The sequence below is a fragment of the Andrena cerasifolii genome, chromosome 1 (genome assembly GCF_050908995.1).
Source record: "Andrena cerasifolii isolate SP2316 chromosome 1, iyAndCera1_principal, whole genome shotgun sequence".
Lineage (NCBI taxonomy): Eukaryota > Metazoa > Arthropoda > Insecta > Hymenoptera > Andrenidae > Andrena > Andrena cerasifolii.
Window position 1 is genome coordinate 14,595,080 of NC_135118.1, and position 24,710 is coordinate 14,619,789.

The following is a 24,710-nucleotide window of genomic DNA, read 5'->3' on the forward strand; positions in this document are numbered from 1 at the left end:
TTATGCTTCCATTTGTTAGCAGCGAAGAATGCCCAAGAAAAATTTAAAAAGAAATAAAGTAAAGTTTCAGAACGATTTGCCATGAACAATGCAAATACCAGAAGCCATCAGGTAATAGAAAACTTTTTTCCACCCCATGATTCTATATCTAACGAATGAGAAATCAATAGTTTTTTTTATTTACGTATCAACCTGAGTTTCTTTATTCCAGAGTACACCAGATTCAAATTACTGCATCCCGCATAGATATTGCCAACTCGTTGAATATTTGGGACATGCCTTAAGGTGCAATTTCATGCTGACCAATGCTGACGCTCGACGCTCGTTTTGAGCGTCAAAATCAGTCACGTGATCGGTCCACGGGACTTTCAGCGTCGACGCTTGTTTTGAGCGTCAAAACCAATCACGTGACTGACGCTCGACCAACGAACTGGCGCGTCAGAGTGAACGAGCGTCAAGCGGAAAAGCACAGAAAAGCTAAACCGAGTTTAGCTTTTCCGCTTGACGCTGGTTTACTCTGACTTGCTCTGACGCGCTCATTCGTTGGTTGAGCGTCAGTCACGTGATTGGTTTTGACGCTCAAAACGAGCGTCGAGCATCAGCATCAAATCGCACTTTAAAGCGACTCGATTCTTATCAACCGCCGCCGGTAGCGAAGCGTGTCGCCGCAGTCGCTGCACGGCTAGTTATCCTCTAGGCAGTGATCGGAACAACGTGTATCGTCGCTGATTGGTTGTCGCGATTTGGGGCAAAAGCGGAAGTAGACAGAGAAAGAAACTATAAAAAAGAAAGAGATAGAAATACTGACAGAAAGAGACAGAAAAAGAAAGAAATACTGATAGAAAGAGATAGATGAACATTTAGGTTATGTTTATTTCCGGTTTTGCCCCAAATGGCGGCGGTTATGCCGATCACTTCCTGGAGGATCACTATGCGCGGCACGCTTGCCGCCCATGGAAATCGGATTTTATGTTACCGGCGCCCCCGATAGGATCATGGAACCCAACGGAAAAAGTTTAATGGCCACCGTCGTAATTGCAAATGGCTGACATCACGGTAGAGGACGGGCCTTGATTTCGCATGCCCGAAATTGACTGTTCGAAAAATGCCGTGCAGTATCGGCGAGTGGTATTTTTAACGGGGTTTCTTAATGAAATTAAAGTGAGCATTTTATGTGGCCGACCGGGACGTTGGGTAAGTGTGACAAAAGTACGCGGGAAAAAATGACTCGTGGCCGGAGAGACACGCGCCCTCAGTTAAACTCATCCGGTAACCGTTTCGAGGCACCGCGAGCGCGTGGAATTTCGAATAAATCGATAGCATTGTGATTCTACCCGTTCCCGATCGGAAAATATCGTTCGCACCGTGAAATGAATCTTGATACCGCCGGTAAAAGTCATTTCTGCACGCTGTAAGGTAACGTAATCACGAGGAGAAGGTAAACAATGAGCATGTTCGCGCGGTATCTATTGCACGCCGCGTGCTTCTGGTGTACTCCGTTACGGGTTTACTGTGATGTCGGTGTTAGTACGGAGAAGATTCTCAATAGTTCCAGCTCCTCCTCTCCCCACGGCATAATTCGCGCGCCGGCACCCTGTTTCGTGATTAATAGTGCCTCTACAAATGAATTAATAACGAAATTAACCCTTTCACCGCTGCATCTGCGGACATACGTGCACCTCGACGTCGTGCGCGTAAGCTGTAATGCGGGCACGGGAAATGTACGGTTATTCTGTAGTTAAAAGTCTTGTTTATCTTAATGCAGCAGCTCTGTAATCTGTATTAAGCAGATTCCTTATCGTATATTAAAGCGGGGCGACGTGGTTCTCTCTACATTTAATCCCAAAGTCCCGTAAATTATTTATTTATTTTCGGCTCTTTGTTATTCAACACGCTCGAGATAGGGGAAAGAGTATATTTCCAGTATGACGTATTTTCTTACTTTTTCTGTAGAATTAAAAATCGAAATTAAATTATATTGGAGAATGGAAAATCAGAAATTTCGATCCATCTTGTTGATTTTGAAATTACAATCGAAATGTGCATTCGCTTGTATGGTGCTTGAAATTATTGACTCTACAATGCTTTATGATGCAAATGATATTTCTAGATATTATTTATGTCGAAGCCGATTATTTTATCTGAATTATTACTCTATATAGTTAACCCACTTTTTGTGTCTCAACAGGGGTAACGAATAAGAAAGCTTTGATACGAGATATATATAGTTACAATGCCTGCTGTGAGCATTTGTGACCCTGTCGCGGCCACGCTCCGTCGCACCTTGGAGACAAGTCAGCAGAAAACGTCGGATGATTTATCGACGAGTTTAGTCAGTAGCGCATCTAGGATCCTCCAATCGGAAATTCAATACAAGGAAGTGGACGATTATCAGACAACGATTTTGGATCAACTTAAAGCCAAATATATTGTATTAAGCTTGCCAAGCTCGGAAAGTACGGACGATAAAGCGAAAGACTGTGGAACTAAAGGACCTAGTTTGCCCGAGCCGACGATCACTTTGTATTCCCCTAAAAAGATCTGTCTGGGATGGAAGAACACGTTCCCAGTTGGGGCTGGCATGTATAACGTCGGGAATACGTGTTACTTAAACAGTACGCTTCAAGCACTGTTCCACGTACCAGCGCTGGTCAATTGGCTATTATCAGATACGCATCACACGTCGAAGTGTGAACAAAACGGTAAGCTTTTGAAGTTCGTATTTGCTCGACGGCTCGTCCTGTGCGTTCTATAAATAATAAGGATCAGATTCAAATTGTAATTCCAAAGTTTTGTATCGTATTTTGATAATAGGTTAATTTTAGATGGAGGTGGAGAGTGCCTTACATGCGCAGTGGCAAAGACTTTACAATTCAGTCATCAGAAATCGGGGTGCGCTATTAAGCCATTCTACATATATAATAAATTAAAGCGTGAGTATCGAGAACTGTGAATTATTAAAGATCTCGCTAATTCTTGTATTTCTTGTTCGTAACTTTGTAATTTATTTCTTAGTCATCTGCCGAACCATGGTGCCAGGGCAGCAAGAAGATGCTCACGAGTTTCTACGTTATTTACTAGAGGGCATGGAGAAAGCTTATTTAACGAGACACAAAGCCGGCAAATTAGATAGTTATTCTAAAGAAACAACTCCCATTAATCAAATTTTTGGTGGTTATATTCGTACTGAAGTGAAGTGTCTACAGTGTAGACATGTTTCTACTACGTTTCAACATTTTCAGGTATATATAGGATAGGTTTGTTTACGTAGCTCAGGGCTGCACAGGGAGCCTTTTTCAGCGCCTAGCGGCGAGCTACCGGCCGTACGCCGTTACTAAGGGTAGAATCAGTGAGGAGAACTGCAGTAGTGTAGGTGCGGGCTCGGACACAAAGAAAACAAAATTTTAAGTAACGATATATATCATTTATAAAAGCTAGAGCATGATATATGAATAAGTATATACATATGTACAGTACGCATCTGGTGCTCATCATTGCACTTATAATAGCAAATTCGGTATCTTGCACTGACTCTGTGCGGGTGCCAGAAAATGAGTTGGATTGGTTGTTTCTGATAAAGACGAAGATAGCTCTATAAAAATCAACCAAGTCAAGTCATTTTCTGACACCAGCTCAGAGTCAGTGCGGGATTCCGAATTCGCTATAAGTTTTCTTTGTGTCCGAGTTATTTATTTGTATACTATTAACTTTCTAATTATTTTATGCGTCGCTGAAAAGAGAAGTATTATTATCAGTAAAATCGAACCGTCAAGTCATACGAAATGCCGGCAGTAGCAAATCTTGTGGAATTTTCATGACCTCACCGAATTGCGGGACCTGCTCTGCACTGGGGCCCCACAAGGAACCCAGCTATATATACTTACGCTACGCGCCTACGAGCCCGCGCCTACACTACTGCAGTTCTCTTCACTGATTCTACCCTTAGTAACGGCGTACGATCGGTTGCTCGCCGCCAGGCGCTGAAAAAGGCTCCCTATGCAGCCCTGACGTAGCTCGTTGACCAGTCGGTAGAAACTGGACTTATTTTTAAATCTGCGTAGGACTTACTGGTGGATATACGTAAAGCGAGTACCCTGGATGAAGCGCTAACTAGTTACTTCAGTCGCGAGCAACTAGATAACAATGATTACAAATGTGAAGCTTGTAAAAGAAGAGTTCCTGCTACGAAACAATTTAGCCTAGAACGACCCCCTAAAGTGCTCTGTGTACAGTTGAAGAGGTTCAGCGTTCTAGGAGGGAAAATATCTAAACACATAGGTTTTAAACAAACTATAGACATGGGTCCTTATCTCTGGAAAGAGCCAGGCGAGCCTGCGCAGCCACTTACGTATAAACTCATGTCGATAGTTACACACATGGGTCCATCTGTAAACTGCGGGCATTATACAGCTGTCGCCAAGGTTTCCACAGGCCAATATTACTCCTTCGATGATTCTTGTGTGAGTATTAATATTTCTCTCCTATTCGTTGTATGTACACGGAAGACTGAGCTCATTAAAGTACTCGATGCCTACGTATTGCTAATATCTCTTTTTGTCGTCGCATAGGTTCGCCCAATTAGCTTGAGCAACGTATTGAGTACAAATGCATATATAATGATCTTCGAGATGGAGCAGCAGACACAATCGCATGTTCAGAATCCACAGGCTGTTAAAGTAAATGGTACGTTGACTGTAAACAACGCGATATCTTCGCCAGGAAGTCCTTTGAATAAAACTATAAATCCTAAAGCATCGACGTCTGGATTACTCGCATTAAATGGATTGATTAATGGCACGTCAGCTAGTAAAGATACTGAAGTCGTAGAGACAAATTCACAAGTGCCTGCGAGCAAAACTACGGAACTTCAGTTCCCCATGCTGAAGAGCACAAATTTTATCGGACCACAACTGCCACAGAAATTACAGGACAAGTCTCAACCAAGATTAATCATGCATATTAAAAATGGGAAAATTTTAAACGGGAACAGTTTGGTTCCTTATGATGGATCCAGCGAAGAGGAAGATACCAGCGTCATCGGAACATTAAAAAATAACGCAAATTCGAACGCCACACAGAAACCGATTATCCCACCTGGTGCCACTAATGGCACGCAGAAAGCTTCGTTGGTGAAGAATAGTTCGCCCAAAGCAGTTCTTAGTGTTAAAGATGTGCAGAAGCCTGCCTCGAAAACGAGCGACAGCGGCACATCGCAGAATCAAACTAATAACGTAACACAATGTACAAAGACACAAAATGGTTCCAGTTCCAGTACCATTACGAGTCCAACAAAATATCAAAATGGCAAGTCGGAAGCGAATGGTAGGACAGAGAATGGCAATAGTAAAAGTAAGTGGCATCAGACTGTGAAGGTGAAAACAGGACAGGACGAGAAAGTAGTTACGAAAGCTGCCACCAGCAGTATGAAAGGCTGGGAAGTTTCGAAAGACACGTTTTCCCCGGCGTCGACTGCAGCGCCTAATGGGTGGTCCGTTACGGATAAGTAAGTCTTATCAAATGATCAAATAACTGCAGCGCCTGCTTTGTTCTTATAACTTAAAAAAAAAATATAAACTCGCGTTCCTTTCACAGGGAAGACGTTAACAAGAGTAATCAAAACAACACAACACCCAGTGCCGCAGCAGTAAGAGACTTCAATGGAACGAATCGTTCCGATACAGTTTCACATTTATTAAAGATGTCTCATCGTGGTTACGGCAGCTCGTCGGGTCAGTACAGCAACCGAATCTTTTCGAAGAATCCATTGAACCCAACACCTCTACCCTCAAAATCCTTATCAACTCACCACGTGCCCATGCGTTCTAAACCAAACAATACCACACAGAATAGTAGGGTAAACGTACAGGAAGCGAAAGCTCGTATTGACTCGAACATTCGGAAACCTAAAATACCATCTAAAACCTTAACAAGGAATTCGTGCATTCGATAACGATTTAATATAAATGTGATTGAACGGTGTCTGAAACCATATCGAAATCTTTAATGAAAGTATACACTTTTATTATACTCCTATCGAGTCAGTATTATTGTATAATCCACTTAAAAATTGTGTCAAGTATTAGATTTTCTCTATTAAATGGTTACATGTTAATGAAAACTGCACATTGAAATTCTTCTTTCACAGAGTTATTATTATCATATAATTAGCCTCTAGTGAAGCGAGATGTATTGTAAAATGTGCACTTATGTGTTCACAGTTTCAAATTGGAACGGCAATAGAACGCATTTAGACAGAGAAGTCGACAACGATAGACGGGAAGAGCGTAAGCGTCACTTCAACCAGGACGACGAAGATATAGACCGAGGTCGAGTTAAAAAAGTAAAGGATCATCGAGGGTACGAAGAAAGAAGTAACAGTGGGTATAATCCTTTCCAAGAGTATCAGAATGGGAAAACGTGGAACCGATCCCTTGGTGGTTATTACCGGAGACATTACTACAACACTTCCAGCCATGCCCGGCCACGGCATGGCAGAAATTATAGGCCTCCGCATTACAGATATCATAACCATTCGCGAGCACATTGGCAACGGGGATAAGATACAGAAAGGGAGGAATTATTGGGGAAAATGTTTCAAAAGCAATCTGACGTCGGAAGACTTTATTAGTTTTTAATTGCTGATGCAATTTAATCATTTCTCGATACGTTGAAATTGAAATACAGAAGCGACCGTGTTGATTTAGATAATTCATGTTGAAAATAATCGTTCAACATTCGTTGCAATGAATTGCTTCAAACTGCATCGTGTAACAGCCTTGCATGTTCCTGACAGAGTCGTAATATACTCTAACGCCGTCGTGCAGCTCGGAATATGTCCGCGGACATTGCGCTGCACGGTACATGGGGGACGAGTATCAGCAGCTCTGCCTACCTTGTGTTCAGAATGAACGTGGTAAAGTTTGTTATGAGATAGCGCTGCATGCCGCGTGATCGATTTAGACGTGTACGCGCAGCAGCGAGGAGATATACGTATGAACGCGCGATGTGTAAAAGTTACATCAATAACCTTTAAACAGTATATTACTAAGAGTGTAACAACTTTTTAGGTAATTTTTTTTTTTACCCTTTAGTTACGAACGTAAAATTGTGTTCTTGTTATCTCATTTGAATTAAACAGAGGAGTATATTATCTGCGAAGTAATCGAATATGTTCATATTACACGGTAATACGGAAACTTTTCGCGAACATTTTATATTAATCTTACGTTATTTACTTTGCATAAGTATTGAGACTCTACTGTTCATTGAAAACTCGCAAACAAGACATGTGTCGCCTTTCACTTGGTATACATTTAATTATTTATATAAATTATCTATTGGAAAGTATCCATACATTTTCAAATAAAAAGGAAGAAAGGACAAAAATGCATGTGTTTATTAAGAAGCGATGGAATAAAGGAGAAGGATGTCTTCAAAAATTTTACATCAGAGAACATCTTTCGTTCTTATTAGCGTAATAATCCGTCCTTTGTTTTGATTAACAAAGATACTCCTCCCTCGTCGAGTTGTAACGACACAAGTTTAATTGAACAAGAAAATCTCGTCTTAGCATCGGGGAAGATGCTTTTCGTTATCGCTTAGCGGAGAAAAAGAAATTCATGGTAATTGAAATGATCGAGCGGTAAGCGAACAATTTCTCCTATGAAGCATGGCGAATGTGCATACCTTGTGAATACACGCGAATTAATTTTTTTATATATATATATTATATGTACACATATAAAAATAATTCCAGAGCGATTGAGGAAGTTGTGCATAATCGAATGAAGAGTGTTTAACGATAATGATAAATAATAACGAATACCGTGTTATTGCGATACTAGTTAAAAGAAAATTGTAAATTACATATAGATAAGTGTAGAATTTTAATATTATGGACTTTTCATAGAGCATTAAAAAAATTGCAAAAGCCATAGATAATTTGTTAAGCCAACTGTAAGGAAGCCAGCTGTTTTGCCTGCTCCGTTACATATAATACCTCGTTATATCATTCTATATAAATTAAATACTAGCCAAAAAGATGGGAAGAGACAAACACGAGCTGTAAGATCTGGCGGTAATTGCAGATTTTATGATTCCCAATTTCGTCGTTTCGATAGGTACATAGATCTGTGTTAGGCGCACGCCGGGACCTATATATTAAGTATTAGTCGCAATTGAATAATCATACTAGCTTAATATTGCGGTAAACATAATATAATTACCATGATATAACCTTATAGTAAGCATGATGTTACAGCATCCGCTGAGGTAGGATAACGTGGTCTTTGCGCATGCAAATTTCTGTACCATTCAAAGAAACGAAATTCAGAGTCTCATAAAATCGGTAATGTTCGATCGCGCGGCCATACGTAACATCAACCGTATAGCCTTCCGAGAAGCGACAAAACGCCAGATTTAATTTATGTATCGAGTATCTTAAATAAATGAAGAGAGAAATGTCGCTCGTACGATATTTGAAATACGAGCGTGGATAGAGGCATAAAAATGACGATAAATAATCCATAGAAACCGGTCTCATTTACACCGCGGAGGAAAATAAGACTATCGCGTTTTTCAAGCGGAAATAAAATGTAATGTTTGTAGATGCACGTAATCTATTTTAGCATTTTATTAATGTTATATTCTCTGTATATGTTTATAATTTGTAAAAGTAATACTGTACATTTATGAATTATGTCGTCCTCGATGGCGCTTCTGATTGAAAAGGAAGAACCTTCTCAAACTGAGCTCATACAGACTCTCGAGAGAAATGTGAGTATTCAAATGATTTAACACTTTCATGCTCGGGACATGATTATATGAATGCTTCCAGTTCAGTTTCAATTAATTTATTTTCTTATACAAACGAAACTGCATCATTCTCATGAAAACGTTTGATAATAAACATCTATACCATGCTAATTTCGAAGATGCATATTTCAATTACTCAGCGTGAAGGTGTTAAAATGAACTGTACAAAACAAATTTGACAACCATGATTCGTGGATAAGAAAAAAAAATGGAAAAGTGCATTAACGTTTACTTAAAAAACAAAATGAATAAAAAAAATCAATGTAAATAAAGAGAAGCAACACAACACAGGACTGTCGGCATTTATTTAGGTAGCGATCTTAAAAATAGAAAATCATTATAATTTAAGAATTGTTTATGAGTGGGAGACTAAGCTCATGTGGTTCAATAATGTTTCGCGTGGTCTGACGGATAAGCTTGATTCTTTGTGGAGCTTAGCCGAAGCTCATCAAACGGACGGAAATGAAATAAAACAGTTTGCCGATCAAATTCTGAGTTTATGGACATCCATAAGTCGACAGGTAAAGTTTCATTTACCTTTTGTTTCTAAAACATTTTATCTTCTTTCCCTTAGCGGCCGTAGCTTTCTTCGTTTTATTCGAAATATTAGATCACTGGAGAAATGTATTGTAGTATTTAAAGGAGTTATATGTTAACATAGGTATGCGAAAAGTATTCTAAGATTCGAATGGCCAGTAGAACGTTGCATGGAGTACCATTATCATTATTGCTGGATAAAATAAAGAAGGAAGTGATTTTATTGAAAGTATCTTTGCAAGTTCATGAGTCTACTTACGATAGAGAATGTACATTACAGGGATACAAATTAATTAACGAGATTGAAGGACTTATTAGCAGTTTAGAAAAGTGCGATAACAAGGTCAAAGGAGTAATTTTATACACGGATAAGTATGGTAAAATATACAAATTGCAGCCAGTAAAATAATAGTTCAATATTTTCTTCTCGAATTGCAGTTGCAGCAATATTTGTCGATATCAAATATTACTTCACACCTTCTAAAGTTAGAATCTGCGGTGGATAAATATGCCTCCAACGCTGAGCTACTACCTTCGAAGAGATCACTCTTCTCTGATTTAAGTATCTTCACGTTAGTCGCAAAACTTTTGACAGGCGAATTATTAGGTAACGAATCCATCGATCCCAATCACATTTTGATGGAGAACGCGCCCAAGAAGCCAGTTTTCATAATCAAAAACGTGAAACGGAAAACTATCTGCCCCTGTTATCCAACGTAACGTTTGGAATATACTCGTTTGTATGTTAATCTTATTAATTTCAACAGGTTTGTTTATAATTTGCATGTCTTCGAAATAAATCACTATAGCTGGGGTAATCTACATGAATTATTAGCGACTTATTTAATTAATATCTTTATTTACTTAATGACTGATATTTGGCAGCACGCTGCAAATTGGGCGAATAGAATTTACAGCAATAAAAGTGTACAAGTTCTTATCGATACTATACAGAATATAAGTATATTACTTTACAATATACAAACATACAATAGTTGAATCCTGCTAAGTAGAATGACTTAAATATCGGGGGTTCGATAACATGGGAAAATATAATAAAATGGTGTAACCTCTTGCGATGGTATAAAAGGGAGCCTCGTTAAAAAATGATTGTAGTCTAATTTTCTATGCGGGGTATAAGAGAACAATGTAGTGTTCATGGAATGAAAGTAAGAGATCGAGTGTGATGTACAAGACTCCACGGTTATTTCCACTAATGCATCGCTACGTACCACTGATAGGTGTGATATCGAGTTTTAATATTTAAAGACTAGATTAAAAAATACCCTCAAGATCTGGTAAAGTGGGTGGTGCAAGTCTTAGAGAAAGGTCTCTGTTGCGCATGAATTCTGGTGGTAGGATTGGTTTATGTTCCTGCAAAGCAATTTCAATTTAATAGAAAAGCATCAACCAGCGAAACATTTCAAAATTATATCCTGGTAGTCAAAAGAAAGATTTGTATAATTATTTCAAACTTGTTACGTTGATGTCACTGGTTTAGTTTCCAGCAGGCCTGTCCAGGGATTTGCTCGCACGAGCAACTGCGAGTTGCTCTTCGCTCTTGAAGGCAGTGAGCCAGGCCCCTCGCGCCGATCAAGAGCGAAAGGTCCCCATGTTGGGGCACAACCGTCGCTTTGGCCTTCGCGCGCAACCACCCGCGATTGCTCTTCGAAGGCAAGAGCAAAAGTTGGACAGGCCTGGTTTGGAGAATCGTCTGACTTTATACAGATAGAAATAATTATTCTCGTTAATTTGTGATACTTGATTGTCACTCGTCTTTTAATCTTTGCTTTGACCATCACTATATTCGCATGAGATTCTTGCTGGGAAATAGAATAATATTGCTTACATGGAATGGTCTAGTAGTACGCGTGATGTTGGTAACCAGAGGCGCCCATCCCTTTGTGTTTAAACATTTATAACAAGATCTGGGTTCTCCTAAGCATTCTGAATGAAAGCCATGTCCACAACTGAAAAGTATTATGTAGTCTGCGCATTGGGATAACACGTGTCTGCATATAGAACAAATGATTGAAATACTGGCACTGGCTTTTCCCGCCTCCCTGAAATAAAGAAACGTTAAGGTGTTTGAAATATTAAATATCATCACCCAATCAATTTGATTGTTAACACTGATCGTCGGAATTAATACCTTAACGATTTTTTCAGTGCCTTGTGAAGCTCCAAACTGACCAAACGTGCAGTAGTCTCTACTAAAGTTTGCTCGTATCGAGAATGTGTAAGTACTCCAGACAGTAATTGTCTTATATCACCTATCGTCCCACTTGTCGCCAATGGATGTTTTAGTATTTGCTCTAATACGGTCGACAGTGCTGTTGTACCACTAAGAAATTCTAATACGACCCTCAATAACTTCCCACTTAATTTTTCAACTGCAATTTATTCAAGGCAATTAATATGTATTTTACCAATGGAAGTTAAAATGCACTCTCTTTTAATCACCGCTGTATGTTCCCCGATATTGATAAAAAACATACATACTCTTCTCGTCATCGTTATTTGAATGCGTACGGAGTATTGTTTCCACAAGCGGCATCCAATCTAAATTACCAGCGGATCGCCTGCACATGCCTGCGAGTTGTACAGCTGAATGAATTGGTTCACTCTCTGAAACCGTGCCCTGGCAATACTGGAGAAACATTTCATTAGACTCGTAAAAATTAAACACCAATATATGCAGTCGGGGACAAAAGTATTGGGACACCCTTTAAAAGTCGTTTGAACCAGTTTTAAAGAAGTTCTGTTTCAAAGGGTGTCCCAACACTTTTATCCCCGACTATATATTATTCTTACACAACGTATTTACCAGTTTCAGATTATTCTGAAATTCTTTCAGAAGAATATCAAACGCATCCTGATAGTTACCCAACTTCTCTAACATAACTGCTTCAGCATCTTTATGTCGTGCTGCTTGAACAATTTTCAATGCTTCATCCAATCTACAACCGTGAACCCCTTGAATATGATCAACTACCTAGATTAAAAAAGAAGCAAAATTGAAAGTAATACATTTTATGATTTCAATATAATCCAAGCTTTTACTTACACGTTCTGGTTGTAATTCGCACATTAATTCCAAATATTTTTCTAACAATTCAGTTGTAAGCTCCAACGAAATATCCTCCTCTTTATATTGAACTATTTGATATAGAGTTTCTAGTAGACTGTACTGCAAATTCGGAGTACTCTCTAGCTTTTGCAATATTTCATCAACTTTGCTTTGCATATGCGTCGCTATAAGCAGAGCAAATTGACTCGCACCGATTCCCACTAGAGCTTCAGCGTTAGCCATTACAACTGCTTGCAGCGAGTTTGGTGAAAGGTGCTTTAACCAGGGCCAAATGTCGTGGTGTCTAGACGGATGCAGTATCATACATCTGCAAACTGCAATCCAATCCTCCCTGGCGCTGTACAGCAGCTCCGCAACTCGCATACTGTAACATTATGTACTGCAATACGAGTTACTATGTACGATGCTATATATGACATTTAATAATATGAATAATGAGATTGAAAGATTGCAATGCTTCCTTTATGAACATACGGAGGGAACTAAGCGAAATAGGTTTGTAACATTTTATAATCTGAGTATATTTCCATGTGTATACTTACAAGTTAGCTCTCTCTGCCAAGTTAAGTAAAGTATTATCTGAAATATTACGCAGCTTCTTCGAGCGTAACAGTTCCAGTAGTGCATTTTCTTTATCAGTCTTAAGCTCTTTCGATGATCCCGTGCTGGAGTCAGTGCACAATATTTCTATCATATTATTTAACATACTAGGTTCCAAATTAACAGTATTCTCCGCGACTTCGTTAGCTATAAATATTAGAACTAGATTCCTTTGTTCGTCAGTGATATAATCAGTATTCCTTGGGCTAAGCGGTGTCCTGGGCATGACGATACTCAATAGTATATCTATAAGTCTCTGTCGTTGCCTGAGACCCATTTCTGATGTGAATTCTGGTTCTTGGAAAGCAATCGCTATCACGTCTAGAAACCCTTTCGCGTCGAACTGGAGCAAAGTCCTTAGATATGGATACTGCCGTTCCGCATCGTTCGCCAAACTGGAATGCTGCGAAAGTAAAGCTCTCAACACATCCGTTTTTGCTCGCTGGGATTTGCCTTCGGGAAGTTCATCCCTAGGAAAACCGCGGCCGGCAAGGCAGCAGCTGGTATAGACCAAAATCGCGTTGCCAAGTTGTATAGTATCGCGGGTTGGCGAATCTTTCGCGGCTTTTAATAAGCTCTGCAGGGTCGGTACTAGTTGATGAATTGGAGCCGTGTAGTCACCTAACGCGGTCGTTTGAAGATGTATCAAAGCCTCCCAGAGACCACGTTCGCGACAAATTGTTGTTACCTGAGAAATATTTGAAATTATGCTCTTGTTAATTAATAGAAAAGAAACCGATTCACTTACTTGGTGAATATCCAAGCAATCGACATCTAGTAGCACTATAATCGCTTGAAGGGAGTCCACTTTTTCTTCTTGGTCATAAAGGGCGACTAATTGCTGCGCAATTAATGGTGGTAATCGAGGTCGCAGGCTCCCATCTAACAAAGGGCTTTCGAGGGCGTGCAAATAACTTGCTTTCAGACCCTCAACCTCCGATACCAGGTCCCATAATTTTCCAAATAATAATTCCGTATTCTCTAACTGTATACAATAATCTACACAAGTCGTGACTATTTCAAAGTCTGTACTTTCGTCTGCGGGGGACCGATTCAATTCCTCCATATACTGAATCAGAACTTGGCAGACTTTATCACGAGCTATCTGTTTACGGCGTTGCTTCGAGCCACGAAGACCAACGACCGCCTTCCCTTTATCTTGGTAAAAAGAGAGTCCTAACGCTAAAGCTTCTGGGAATCTTTTCTGAACGCATAAAGACAAATAGTACTTTATATAAAGTAATGAGTCGAATACAACGTATTTTAATATACAAACCTGCATTGTCAAGTGTCTCAATCTTTCCGTCCATGTTCGTATGCAAACCACGTGCAGACTTTTCGTACCCAAGAGTAACAGTTGAGTACCAAACGTTACCACAGTATTGTAGCATGCTCGTTCCCCAGTCAATGCCATGGCCTAGTTTCGAAAATACACAAAATTATAATAATCATCCTAATCGAATGGCTATATGGTTTTAAATGTCCGACTCATTCGTACCTTCGAAACGTTTCCACCTGTGGATAAGCCTTTAAAATGGCTGGATGCATACGAAATGCCAACGCGACTCATATCTAAAGTTTCCAAATTATCCTGTGCCCTTACGTCTATTAAATGTAACCTTTCTTGCGTATCCAATACCGCTAATGATCTGGGATTTAACCATCGCAAGTTATTTATCGTATACGGAAGGGTCATCCTTCTTAGAGGAGATAATTTCACTCTCGACCCAGCTTCGGTGCATACCTGGCGCAGAAATTCGATTAATACGTACGCTTTAGTAGCTCGGTTATTTAACAAATGGAATCGTGCAGAATTCATACTTGATAAAAGTAAACCACATCGTCTCTCCCTAGAGCCAGAACTGGATCAATTACGCGAGAAGCATCTGCTGCTTGTATAACCACAAGTTGCCAAGATAGTTGTGGCGGTGCTATGGGAGCACCACATAAAGGGTGAGATAATACAACGCGCATTCGTGGCCTTATGCAAACTACTATTACCTAAAACGTTTAAGTAACGTACAATACGCGGACACAAATTTCTTTTTTCAACATCTGCATGAAAATGAGTGCTTTTTTACGCCTGCTGAGCGGGAGCAAAATGACCAATTCAGACCTATTCGCGTTTTCTACTTTTCTCCCAAGGAAACTGGAGTTCGGCGTTACCCTGTGGTATGAAGATGCATTTTTTCGACTAATCGTTATCGATCATGTGTACTTTTTTGCGAATCGCTCAGCAGGCTATCAAAAACACACCTTTCATGCAGGTGTTGAAAAAAGTATTGTGCGTGACAAGGGAGAGACGCGATTTTGCCCCGGGTGAAGTATTGCCCTTGCTGCGCTCGGGCAGCAAACTTCACGCTCGTCGGAATCGCTTTCTTCTCTACCTTATCACGCAATGTACTATTAGCAATTCCCTTTAACAGATATAAACAGACCTTTGATAATGTCGCCATCGCTACTAACGTGTAATTTTTCAGCGGATGCGATGGTAAATGATTTAACAACAAAGGTTCCAATGTACATACTTCACCTCTAGACCCGCTAAATAAACACCTGCTATCGCAACCTCGTACCCCCATAACTCTCGTAAAGTTCAATTCGAAGACAGACCCACCACTGTCGCTGCACAGCGCTACCTTCGGTGAATCGGTAAACTGCAAGAAGGAAACGTTATGTATCGATCATAGAAAGTTAAGACGAGAATGGATGTAAAAGAATCTTACTTTGACGTGTAATACAGCTGTGTCGAGAGGGTGCACGTCGGTGAGCATCCTGAGTACTTTACCATTGGAACTATCTATCATTAATATATGCCCTCTAGCAAACCCAGCTAGTACTCTGCTCCCGTCGTGATTGAAACACAGCGCAGACACAGATCCTTGGTGCCTAGCTTCCTGATCACACCATCGTAGTGTCTGCGAAGAGTCAAAACCTAGTACCAGACCGTGACTAGTACCAACTACTAACATATTCCCTCCAGCAGCTACCGCACTCGCTAGCCCGGCATTGACCTTTTCCTGTACAAATGTGCGTCCATTAGGATACATCTTGGCATGCATCACACGAGGCGCGGAACACCATTGAAACGTTCCTTCGTTGTACATCGCCCATTGGAAAACGACAGCCTCGGAAGCGTTCTAATCGTGTTCTGCGTCGTGCTTTATACATACGACAGCGTTGCAATAGACCTAGTGTAATTATTCAATGATTTTAATTATAGCTTCTAAGAAAGGTATTGTCTCTTACACTAGCTGACATTATTTGTGCGGATATTCCTTTCAATATGACATGCCTCAAAATAGCACCAGAAGCTGTTGGTTGCGAAGCTTTATTTGATTTATTTAATGAGTTTAATGATAAATGACTCCCGACACTCGTCGTTTCACTGCTACCTAGTTTCTCGGCTGGCGTTAAGCCGAAATCATCCTCTGTTCCAGACAACGACGCACAGTCCGGTTCTGTCAATATACTTTCTAAGGAGGGTAATTCCTCCACAGCAGGTATAGCATATTCTGTGTTGTCCAACTAAAATACGGGAATTTTGCATGAGCACCAATGATCCTAGTGGTAAGAAGTATAAACAGGAAGAAGCGGTATAAGAGGCATAACAGCAAATTTCCGCCTGATCGGTACAGAATTCGATAAAATATAGTACATTGCAACAAACGTAAAATAAGAGTATCTGAACTATCTGAAGTCGATTATAAGAACATAACCTGAAAATTGAAGGCTTCGTAAAGTTTACGGGCTAAACTAATGATTTAACAGAGATGTCTAATTACCTCTTCGATATCTAAGTTAATAACCTCTGTTGCCAGATATTCTTGAGACCCAGCATCCGACTCCAACCCATTCTCGGCCATTTTTTATCCCACCTGTCATTCCACAGCTGATATGCGTAAATATAGCGGCTTCTCATTGAACTATAGTAGATTTGTCACGTATGCATATAGCCGCTATCGTAGAAGATTCAATTCATTACTTAACTATTGCACTAGCTTCTTGTAAACTCTACAATAAATGCGCAAAATTCTCCACGAGGCCATCATTTATTTAAAATTATATACATCTGATCATTCCAATGAACCATAATTAATTATCTTTTATTCCCTTAAGGTGCGATTTCGTGCTTACGCTCGACGCTCGTTTTGAGCGTCTTTTGAGAGTCTGATTTTACAATCACGTGATCGGTCGACGTGACTTTTAGCATCAAGCGGAAAAGCTGAACTCAGTTTAGCTTTTCCGTGTTTTTCCGCTTGACGCTCGTTCAGTCTGACACGTTGGTTGAGCGTCGGTCACGTGAATGGTTTTGACGCTCAAAACGAGCGTCGACGCTGAAAGTTCCGTGCACCGATCACGTGACTGGTTTTGATGCTCAAAACGAGCGTCGCGCTGAAAGTTCCGTGGACCGATCACGTGACTGGTTTTGACGCTCAAAACGAGCGTCGCGCTGAAAGTTCCGTGGACCGATCACGTGACTGGTTTTGACGCTCAAAACGAGCGTCGCGCTGAAAGTTCCGTGCACCGATCACGTGACTGGTTTTGACGCTCAAAACGAGCGTTGAGCATCAGTATGAAATCGCACTGGGCGGTATTATCAGTCGTTGCTTAAGACTGTATCCTTTACTAATCTACTAGACTAGTAGAGGATACCGCATGCTTAAGACGTTCTTAGCTTAAGCAACGACTGATGCTACCGCCCTTTATATGTAATCAGTGTGTCGAGATCGAATTCGAGCGTGGCGTCACCGTGCGGCTATAACGGGCAGTAGAAACCAGTGAAGGCGAGATGCATTCGTATCTGTTGATATCACTCGTATAACTTTAATCCACGGCATCTATGCCATTCGTATTTCGTAGTGTGTGGTGTCTGTTGATACGTGACGTCTATCGCAGTGTCTGTGTACCACTGTACGTCATATGTGCACGTTGTATCTGCATTGCGAATATATGCATATAGCGTCGAACCCGTGAAATATTAACATCAGTGTATAAAACAGCAGTTTGGAAATAATCACGAACGTTCACCAGAGCCGACACGCTGGCAGAGCGTTAAACCACTTCGTGCCTGTTGGGCAATACCATTTTTTTGCCCGTCCCTGATAACTGATACTTAAGTAACAGCCCCGCGAGCAAGCACAGTGCCCTTAGTCGGGCACGGGGAATCGTGAAGATTGCGTATATATCGCGGGAGGATATGCCAGATAGCGGTGCTGTTTATCAACCCACGACAGTGGGTTACACATACGACAGCGGAGGCGACGGTGCTGGAGGCGGCGGCGGGTTAAGAAGTGGCTTCTGGAGGATTATAGCCAGACACAAGCTCAGCTCTAGGAAATGGTTCGAATGGGTATTATTTTCGGTCGCGCTGTCGTTTTTCATTGCTGGCCTGACGACGATGCTGGTCAGTTTAGTATCGGATGACATACCACAGGAAAACAAAATAGAGGTAACTTAAGAACCGCTTGATAACCTTTTAATACAACTACGTACTCCTACTACATCAATATGGATTTAAAATTTCCAACGATGACGACATCATGTTGCATACTTGATACGCTCGCAATCCCCTGACCCATATGTGGGTCTGAGCGATTTTCGCTCACACCCCTCGACTCTTGGGGTGGAATTGATACTCGTGACACGGTACACGCACTGTTTTTAAATCTCTTTTATAATTGCACATAGAGCGCACAGTTTTCTATTTAGTTTTTATTATTAATATAGCTTCCATGTTAGGTTCGCTTTAGTCGAGACTTCTTATCGCAGCGCTATGCAGCGTAGGAGCCCCTCACGCGCCTGTTTTCCCTTCCAATCTTTGTCTGGCACAGCGTGCCTTCCATTGTCAAGGAGACCGTGTGATGCTACGAAGGCTCCCATGAAAGTATGATTTCATGCTGACGCTCGACGTTCGTTTTGTGCGTCACAAACCAGTCACGTGATCAGTCCACGGGACTTTCAGTGTTGACGCTTGTTTTGAGTGTCAAAACCAATCAACCGATGACCGTCGCGCAACCCACAAACGAGCGAGTCAGAGCAAGTCAGAGTAAACCAGTGTCTAGCGGAGAAGCTAAACCGAGTTGAGTTTTTCTGCTTGGTGCTGAAAGTCACGTGGACCAATCACGTGACTGGTTTTGACCCTCAAAACGAGCGTCGAGCGTCAGCATGAAATTGCACCTTAAGGGGCTAGCCAAGCTAGTGGCTGGTCTCTCGTGGTTGCCTCTAGCGTCGCGCGGTGTCCCTGACAACGCGGACGAGAGTGTGAGAACCCTAAGCTCCCGTCGGAGCTACCTTGGGCAGCGCTGTCTTATCGTGTGTTTGTATTACGTAGTGTACGAACCTGAGCTAGGAAATGATTATAGGTGAAGGCGAACGATCATTCAACAACATCCGCGACGAACGTAGAGGAGCACGTCGAGGATGAGACGAAAAGTTGTATAGCGCTAGGTGCCGGTATGATGCTGGTGGGGCTGTTGCTGGGCTTCGTCTGGGCATGGCTTCGCTTCTTCCATCGCGGAAAATCTCCGAGAGGTGGAATGGTCGGGAGCAGTGGTCAGGTAGGCAGGATATCTTTAATACCAGTATATTTTGAGTTTGGTTTTATTTACCGGACGCCATGCGAGTTCTGGTTCGTACGTTCGTTTCTTTATCTTATATACGCGTTGCTATGAGGAAAGATGTTGGGCGGTTTGAATCCATCGACTGACTTGCTGGTGGGTTCCACTTCGCAGTACGGGCCAGTACTTACGGAGCTGCCGAGCCAACTGAAGCTGAAGCCGTCGAGTTCTCACGACACTCCGGCAATACCGCTTTCCGATCAAGAAGAGGAAACGCGCACGCTGATGCAGGATTCTACGATCCCTCCGACCGTCTCCATTGGCCCTAGTACCATTGCTAATCAGATCCCAGGTTGAGTACAGAAGTTAACTGCATCGATGTGTAATAAGAGCACACGATACGGGACATTGTTTTAATTTTCTTGCGAGGCATACCTGAATTGCAGTTTCCGCCGCTTTGATTTACCCACGAACAGAACATTCGTCGTCTTTAATTCTCTACGGTAGTAACCGTAATCGACATCGGTTTTGTAAACTCGTTTAAAGTTTCTCTTTTACGGCTTTGAAGTGTAAAAGTTTATTTCTATAGGGCACGAGCACAAGTACTAGCGTAAGGTTTTGATTAACATATTTGTTTCGGCCTTAAATCTTACCCGTTCGCTTTTATTTATGCATTCCTCCACTCCGTCCATTATCATTGGTGATATGTTAGATAAGCATTGGATCCAGATGTTAGAAACGATAAAGGGAAATGGGTTAGAATACGATACGAGCTATTTTTCAAAAAGTTACTTTCATTATTATTTAAATGCATAGCATGTTCATTAGTAGTACCAGTGCCAGTGTTGTTGGCGCGGTAGTAAGTTATATTAATATAGTGTTGGCCTTAACGGAAGACCAATTACAAGTGCATGTATAAACAAGTGATATTTTATATTGTTCTGTCCGAATCGAATATAACAGCAGCATTAAGTGTGACTGACAATATTTGTAACAAACCATTTGCTCATCTGTATGTATATGAACGAAAATGAGCTCTAACACGGGGGTGGTACTAGCAAAGTAAACGGATATGTATATATTAGAATAACATAGATAAATTACAATACAAGGTATGTAATCTTATCTTTTCAAATTCAATCGGAACGGGTGCGATGTGGAGCAGTGAAAGGAATGCACTGCACAATTTTCGTTACATCACTTTGTCCCCTTTTACAGTTGCGTTATTTATAGTTAGTACACCAAAATGCATACAACTTAATTAACATATACGCCCATTATAATACAGGTACATTTTTACAATGCAAATATTTTATCTCTTCGATGGAATTTTGGACTCTGTTTTACCAATTTTTCGTATATCTATTGAGACTGGGTAATATTGTGTATATATAAGGTAATCCGCGGTTAAGGTGTTCTGGTTATCAGCTACAAATCTAAAACATATGGTTGAAATATTTTTAAGTGAAATTTTTTTATTTATATATATATATATATATATAAAAATATATGTGTATAATTTTATTTAACATCAAAATTGCATTTACGATAAAAGACCAATTTTTGTCATATATGAAAGTATAATTATTTACACGTAACTATATCATTTAGTTCTAATGTTTTATATGTTAGTTATAACGAATGAAATATAACTTTTGTAAAAGCACGAGATTATTTTATTTGTTCATAAGGATTTATAAGCGAACATACTTTTAAGAAAAAGTTGTCTGGATTCAATGCTATCGTAAAATAACGCGATACGTGAGGTTATTAGTTTTTTAATCATTTATGCGAAATCCGTACTATATGTTAGTTAATGATTTATGCATTCATTTGTGTAAGTATTCCCATTATATGAAAAAAATAAATAATTTCAAAACAACGCGTGAACCTCCGCTTCCATTTGTCTCCTTGTACGGACTTCTGAAAGTATAATTAGCAATGTATTTAACAAAGAATTTCATTAATGACGACAAATATTTTTCTAAAGTTACTTCATTTATCTTCGTTTAAAATTCTAACAAAGTAAGCCAGTGATCAGAGGCGTAACTAGGATGGGGTAAGTAGGGCTCGTGCCCTGGGCGCCAATACCTGTTATTCGTGTGCTTCGCACGCTTCTTGAGGTAAGCTTCGAAAAAATCTTGCTGCACTTTTCGGCTTCATTTGCCTCCAACTTTCGTCCCTTCCGCCCTTCAGCTCCACTTTCTTTAAAAGGATTATCTAAATTCTAAATAAAATGTTTTGTGTGATGGACAATTTTAACAAATAAGAAATAGAACAGAAAAATGGAATTGGAATGATATGCATGGGGAGGGGAGCGCAAATTCTATGCTTGCCCTAGGCACTGTTTACCCTAAATACGCCACTGCCAGTGATTAAAAAAAATGCATGAATTCGTAATTTTCTACGATGCACATGCGCAGATTTCACGGTAGTGCGAAATTTAAATTCCGCGTGCTCAAAAAACGGGAAAGGTTATGTTGACTTTGAATCGTGTCAACTGTTGTTTTGAATTGTAAATATATAGTATCCATTACCCATTGCTACCTCAAAGACACTTAAATTTGCATGCCACAATTTGTTCAAAATGAATAAGAGACTGAAGCTCGAGACTCTCGCATCACCGAGATCTCTGCGATCTGGGAGCAAAGCCGGCAGTACAGATTCATCGTCCACAACGTCGAAGTATTTTGCCTATAAAACTACTTCGCCGAAGAAGGCGGAGAAGAGGAAACGTACATCGATAAAAATAGAATACGAAGAAACAAAGACCGCGCGGAACGCGGAGAGCTGCGAAGTTAAGAGTGAAGATTCGAATGAGAAAAAGGTAAAGAATGAGGTGAAAGCAGAAGGAAATGATTGGATGCCACTGAATTGGCAAGCTACTTTGGAGAATGTGAAAGAAATGCGAAAGCACAAAACAGCGCCTGTAGATGAAATGGGCTGCCACAAGTGTGCCGATCCCAAAGCCTCGGGAAAAGTCTCTAGGTTTCAATCCTTAGTCGCGTTGATGCTCAGTAGTCAGACCAAGGATCAAGTCACTCATGCAGCTATGCAAAGATTGAATACTTACGGCTGTACTCCAGAAACTATAGCGGGTACACCTGATGCTGTTCTTGGAAAGCTCATATATCCAGCTGGGTTCTGGAAGGTATAGTTTCTGCAGTATTGATAAACCCAATGTTCTGCCTTCGTAATTCTATCAAAGTATTTTCTTCTAACTTATCGATGTTTCAGAGGAAGGTCGAGTACATTAAGAAGACATCAGTAATTTTAATAAATAACTACAACAGCGATATTCCAAGAACATTAAAGGAACTGTGCGAGCTACCAGGAGTGGGACCAAAAATGGCCCATATCTGTATGCAAATAGCATGGGGCGAAGTTTCTGGCATTGGCGTAGACACGCATGTACATCGTATTTCTAATAGAATAGGGTGGGTAGAGAAGCCCACGAAGACACCGGAGGAGACAAGAGTTGCATTGGAGAAATGGCTTCCAAAGGATCTTTGGAGCGAGGTCAACCATCTGCTTGTTGGATTCGGGCAAGAAGTTTGCCTGCCGAGGTTCCCTAAATGTAGCGAATGCCTGAATAAAGATATATGCCCGTTTGCTGGGAAAAGTGGAACGAAAAAGAAGGCATAATTTTCTGAAAATGTTTATTACAAACTGTATTTATTTACAATACTTAAAAAACGAGCTTGAAAGGACTCAGTGACTCGACTTTTTCTTAAACTTCCCACTGTGCTTCTGCGCTTTCTGTAGCCTTTTAAGCTTCCTCACACTTTCCTTCTTATTCTTCTGGCGTTCTAACTTCTGCTTCTGCTGGAACGCTTTACTTTTCTTCACTTGTTTCAGCGCTGCCTGTTTTACCGCTCGTTTTAAGTCTTTTTTACTGTCGATTTTTATGTCTTCTGTGGTTCCCTTCGAGTTCTTAATATTCTTCTTTTCCTTTAACGGCATTCCTACGATCTCTTCGTCGTCTTCAGAGTTCTTCTCGCTTTCCTCTTCGTCTTTGCTGTCTTCTTTGTCGACACCTTTGTTCTCGCCAATTAAGGCATTCTGTTCCGCAAAGTCCGCAACATTTAACTCCAATATACTGACGGTGTGACCCTCTGTTTCGTATTCCTGCTGAGATAATAGTTCCTGGATCTCAGGAATGTCTCGACTCGACAACAGCTTTTTGTAACGCTCCCGCGCCTATGGAAATAACGTGTTACAGTGTTACGGTGACAGTGGCATTGATATACGTACGTACTTCATGTTTAATTCGTTTCCGGTCCTCTTTTAGCTGCTGCTGCAAATCCTCTTGAGCTTTCTTTTGTCGTTGTAGTTTCCTTTTGTGGAATCCTTTCAAGAAGTCTCTACGTTTAAAAGCATAGGATGTTGAGAGTGCTCATAACCTTAAACTTCCACAATTGATCGTAATGTAATTTACCGTCTTTTCTGCTCATCGAACACAAGCGTAATCTTCCTGCGTTTCTTCGGCTGACCAGGTATTCTATTTACATTGAGCAATTTCCGCTGCATGTTCGCCCGTAACGCCTCGTCCACGTGAGCCCGAAATACGTATAGGTTATGTTTGTATACGATACCGCATTCACCAGCGTTCCATTAACTTATAAAATAGCATAATTGGTGTGTAAACTAGTTGAAGCTAGTAAGACGGAGAACCTATTAGCCAAATAAAATGTTTATCAAGTGAACCTGTAAATGCTTGCAAGTTTTACTTAATTATTCTAGTTACATGCACAAAGGGGAATTTATTGATACTTTAAATTGGACGTAAGAAATGAAACACGCGGAATAGAAATTTCAATTCGTTTATTTGACACTGTCAGCCAAATTGATTGAAAGTCGTTGAAGAAAACTCATCGAATTCGCAGTAACATAAGGAACTAAATGACATAACGTACAATATTTATAATTCAACGCTTCTGCTGTCTTAAGAGTGACTAATTACTGACATCACTATCGGTCCCCTCCATGCTATTTACTTGACACAAATATCGTTCGCCTTCACGTTACACAACGTAGCCAAGTAATTTTACCGCAGCCAACGGATATTAATCCAATTTCAACATCGAACGCATCCACGGCAATCCAGC

At 40.5% G+C, this 24,710-nt stretch overlaps 6 protein-coding genes across 10 annotated transcripts; 4 read left to right on the top strand and 2 right to left on the bottom strand.

Annotated features, from left to right (window-relative positions):
• The first annotated feature begins 1,012 nt into the window (after positions 1–1,012).
• Positions 1,013–7,663, top strand: Scny (ubiquitin specific peptidase 36). 3 transcript variants are annotated; one of them, XM_076806655.1, is made up of 8 exons: positions 1,013–1,194; positions 2,189–2,702; positions 2,826–2,933; positions 3,016–3,242; positions 4,062–4,460; positions 4,569–5,503; positions 5,593–5,729; positions 6,219–7,663. In XM_076806655.1, the coding sequence occupies exons 2-8, from the start codon at positions 2,234–2,236 to the stop codon at positions 6,557–6,559; spliced, it is 2,616 nt and encodes an 871-aa protein (XP_076662770.1). In that variant the 5' UTR covers positions 1,013–1,194; positions 2,189–2,233; the 3' UTR covers positions 6,560–7,663. The 3 variants fall into 3 exon arrangements, with proteins under 3 accessions (XP_076662770.1, XP_076662849.1, XP_076662941.1); XM_076806734.1 differs by lacking the exon at positions 1,013–1,194 and adding an exon at positions 1,213–1,416; XM_076806826.1 differs by lacking the exon at positions 1,013–1,194 and adding an exon at positions 1,525–1,721.
• Positions 7,664–8,697: 1,034 nt separating this feature from the next.
• LOC143366117 (uncharacterized) lies at positions 8,698–10,173 on the top strand. Its single transcript, XM_076806951.1, has 4 exons — positions 8,698–8,775; positions 9,126–9,335; positions 9,476–9,694; positions 9,790–10,173. The coding sequence occupies exons 1-4, from the start codon at positions 8,698–8,700 to the stop codon at positions 10,069–10,071; spliced, it is 789 nt and encodes a 262-aa protein (XP_076663066.1). The 3' UTR covers positions 10,072–10,173.
• A 17-nt stretch (positions 10,174–10,190) lies between these two features.
• Vps8 (vacuolar protein sorting 8) lies at positions 10,191–17,105 on the bottom strand. Of its 2 annotated transcripts, XM_076831232.1 has the most exons (15): positions 16,828–17,105; positions 16,292–16,570; positions 15,769–16,062; positions 15,481–15,699; positions 14,864–15,043; positions 14,541–14,786; positions 14,319–14,459; positions 13,791–14,246; positions 12,985–13,730; positions 12,419–12,806; positions 12,179–12,346; positions 11,854–12,001; positions 11,504–11,744; positions 11,201–11,414; positions 10,191–10,725 (listed from the first exon to the last, which is right to left on the bottom strand). In XM_076831232.1, exons 1-15 carry the CDS (start codon positions 16,906–16,908, stop codon positions 10,627–10,629), a joined length of 3,900 nt encoding a protein of 1,299 aa, XP_076687347.1. In that variant the 5' UTR covers positions 16,909–17,105; the 3' UTR covers positions 10,191–10,626. The 2 variants fall into 2 exon arrangements, with proteins under 2 accessions (XP_076687347.1, XP_076662641.1); XM_076806526.1 differs by lacking the exon at positions 16,828–17,105 and having other exon boundaries at positions 16,438–16,569.
• A 784-nt stretch (positions 17,106–17,889) lies between these two features.
• LOC143376835 (uncharacterized) lies at positions 17,890–21,484 on the top strand. 2 transcript variants are annotated; one of them, XM_076827687.1, is made up of 3 exons: positions 17,890–18,494; positions 19,408–19,602; positions 19,777–21,484. In XM_076827687.1, exons 1-3 carry the CDS (start codon positions 18,243–18,245, stop codon positions 19,957–19,959), a joined length of 630 nt encoding a protein of 209 aa, XP_076683802.1. In that variant the 5' UTR covers positions 17,890–18,242; the 3' UTR covers positions 19,960–21,484. The 2 variants fall into 2 exon arrangements, with proteins under 2 accessions (XP_076683802.1, XP_076683726.1); XM_076827611.1 differs by having other exon boundaries at positions 17,891–18,494; positions 19,723–21,484.
• Positions 21,485–22,127: 643 nt separating this feature from the next.
• On the top strand, positions 22,128–23,325 carry Nthl1 (Nth-like DNA glycosylase 1). The gene is made up of 2 exons (XM_076827236.1): positions 22,128–22,753; positions 22,840–23,325. The coding sequence occupies exons 1-2, from the start codon at positions 22,190–22,192 to the stop codon at positions 23,245–23,247; spliced, it is 972 nt and encodes a 323-aa protein (XP_076683351.1). The 5' UTR covers positions 22,128–22,189; the 3' UTR covers positions 23,248–23,325.
• Positions 23,247–24,177, bottom strand: Vito (nucleolar protein viriato). The gene is made up of 3 exons (XM_076827481.1): positions 24,041–24,177; positions 23,861–23,966; positions 23,247–23,802 (listed from the first exon to the last, which is right to left on the bottom strand). The coding sequence occupies exons 1-3, from the start codon at positions 24,130–24,132 to the stop codon at positions 23,314–23,316; spliced, it is 687 nt and encodes a 228-aa protein (XP_076683596.1). The 5' UTR covers positions 24,133–24,177; the 3' UTR covers positions 23,247–23,313.
• Positions 24,178–24,710: the final 533 nt, after the last annotated feature.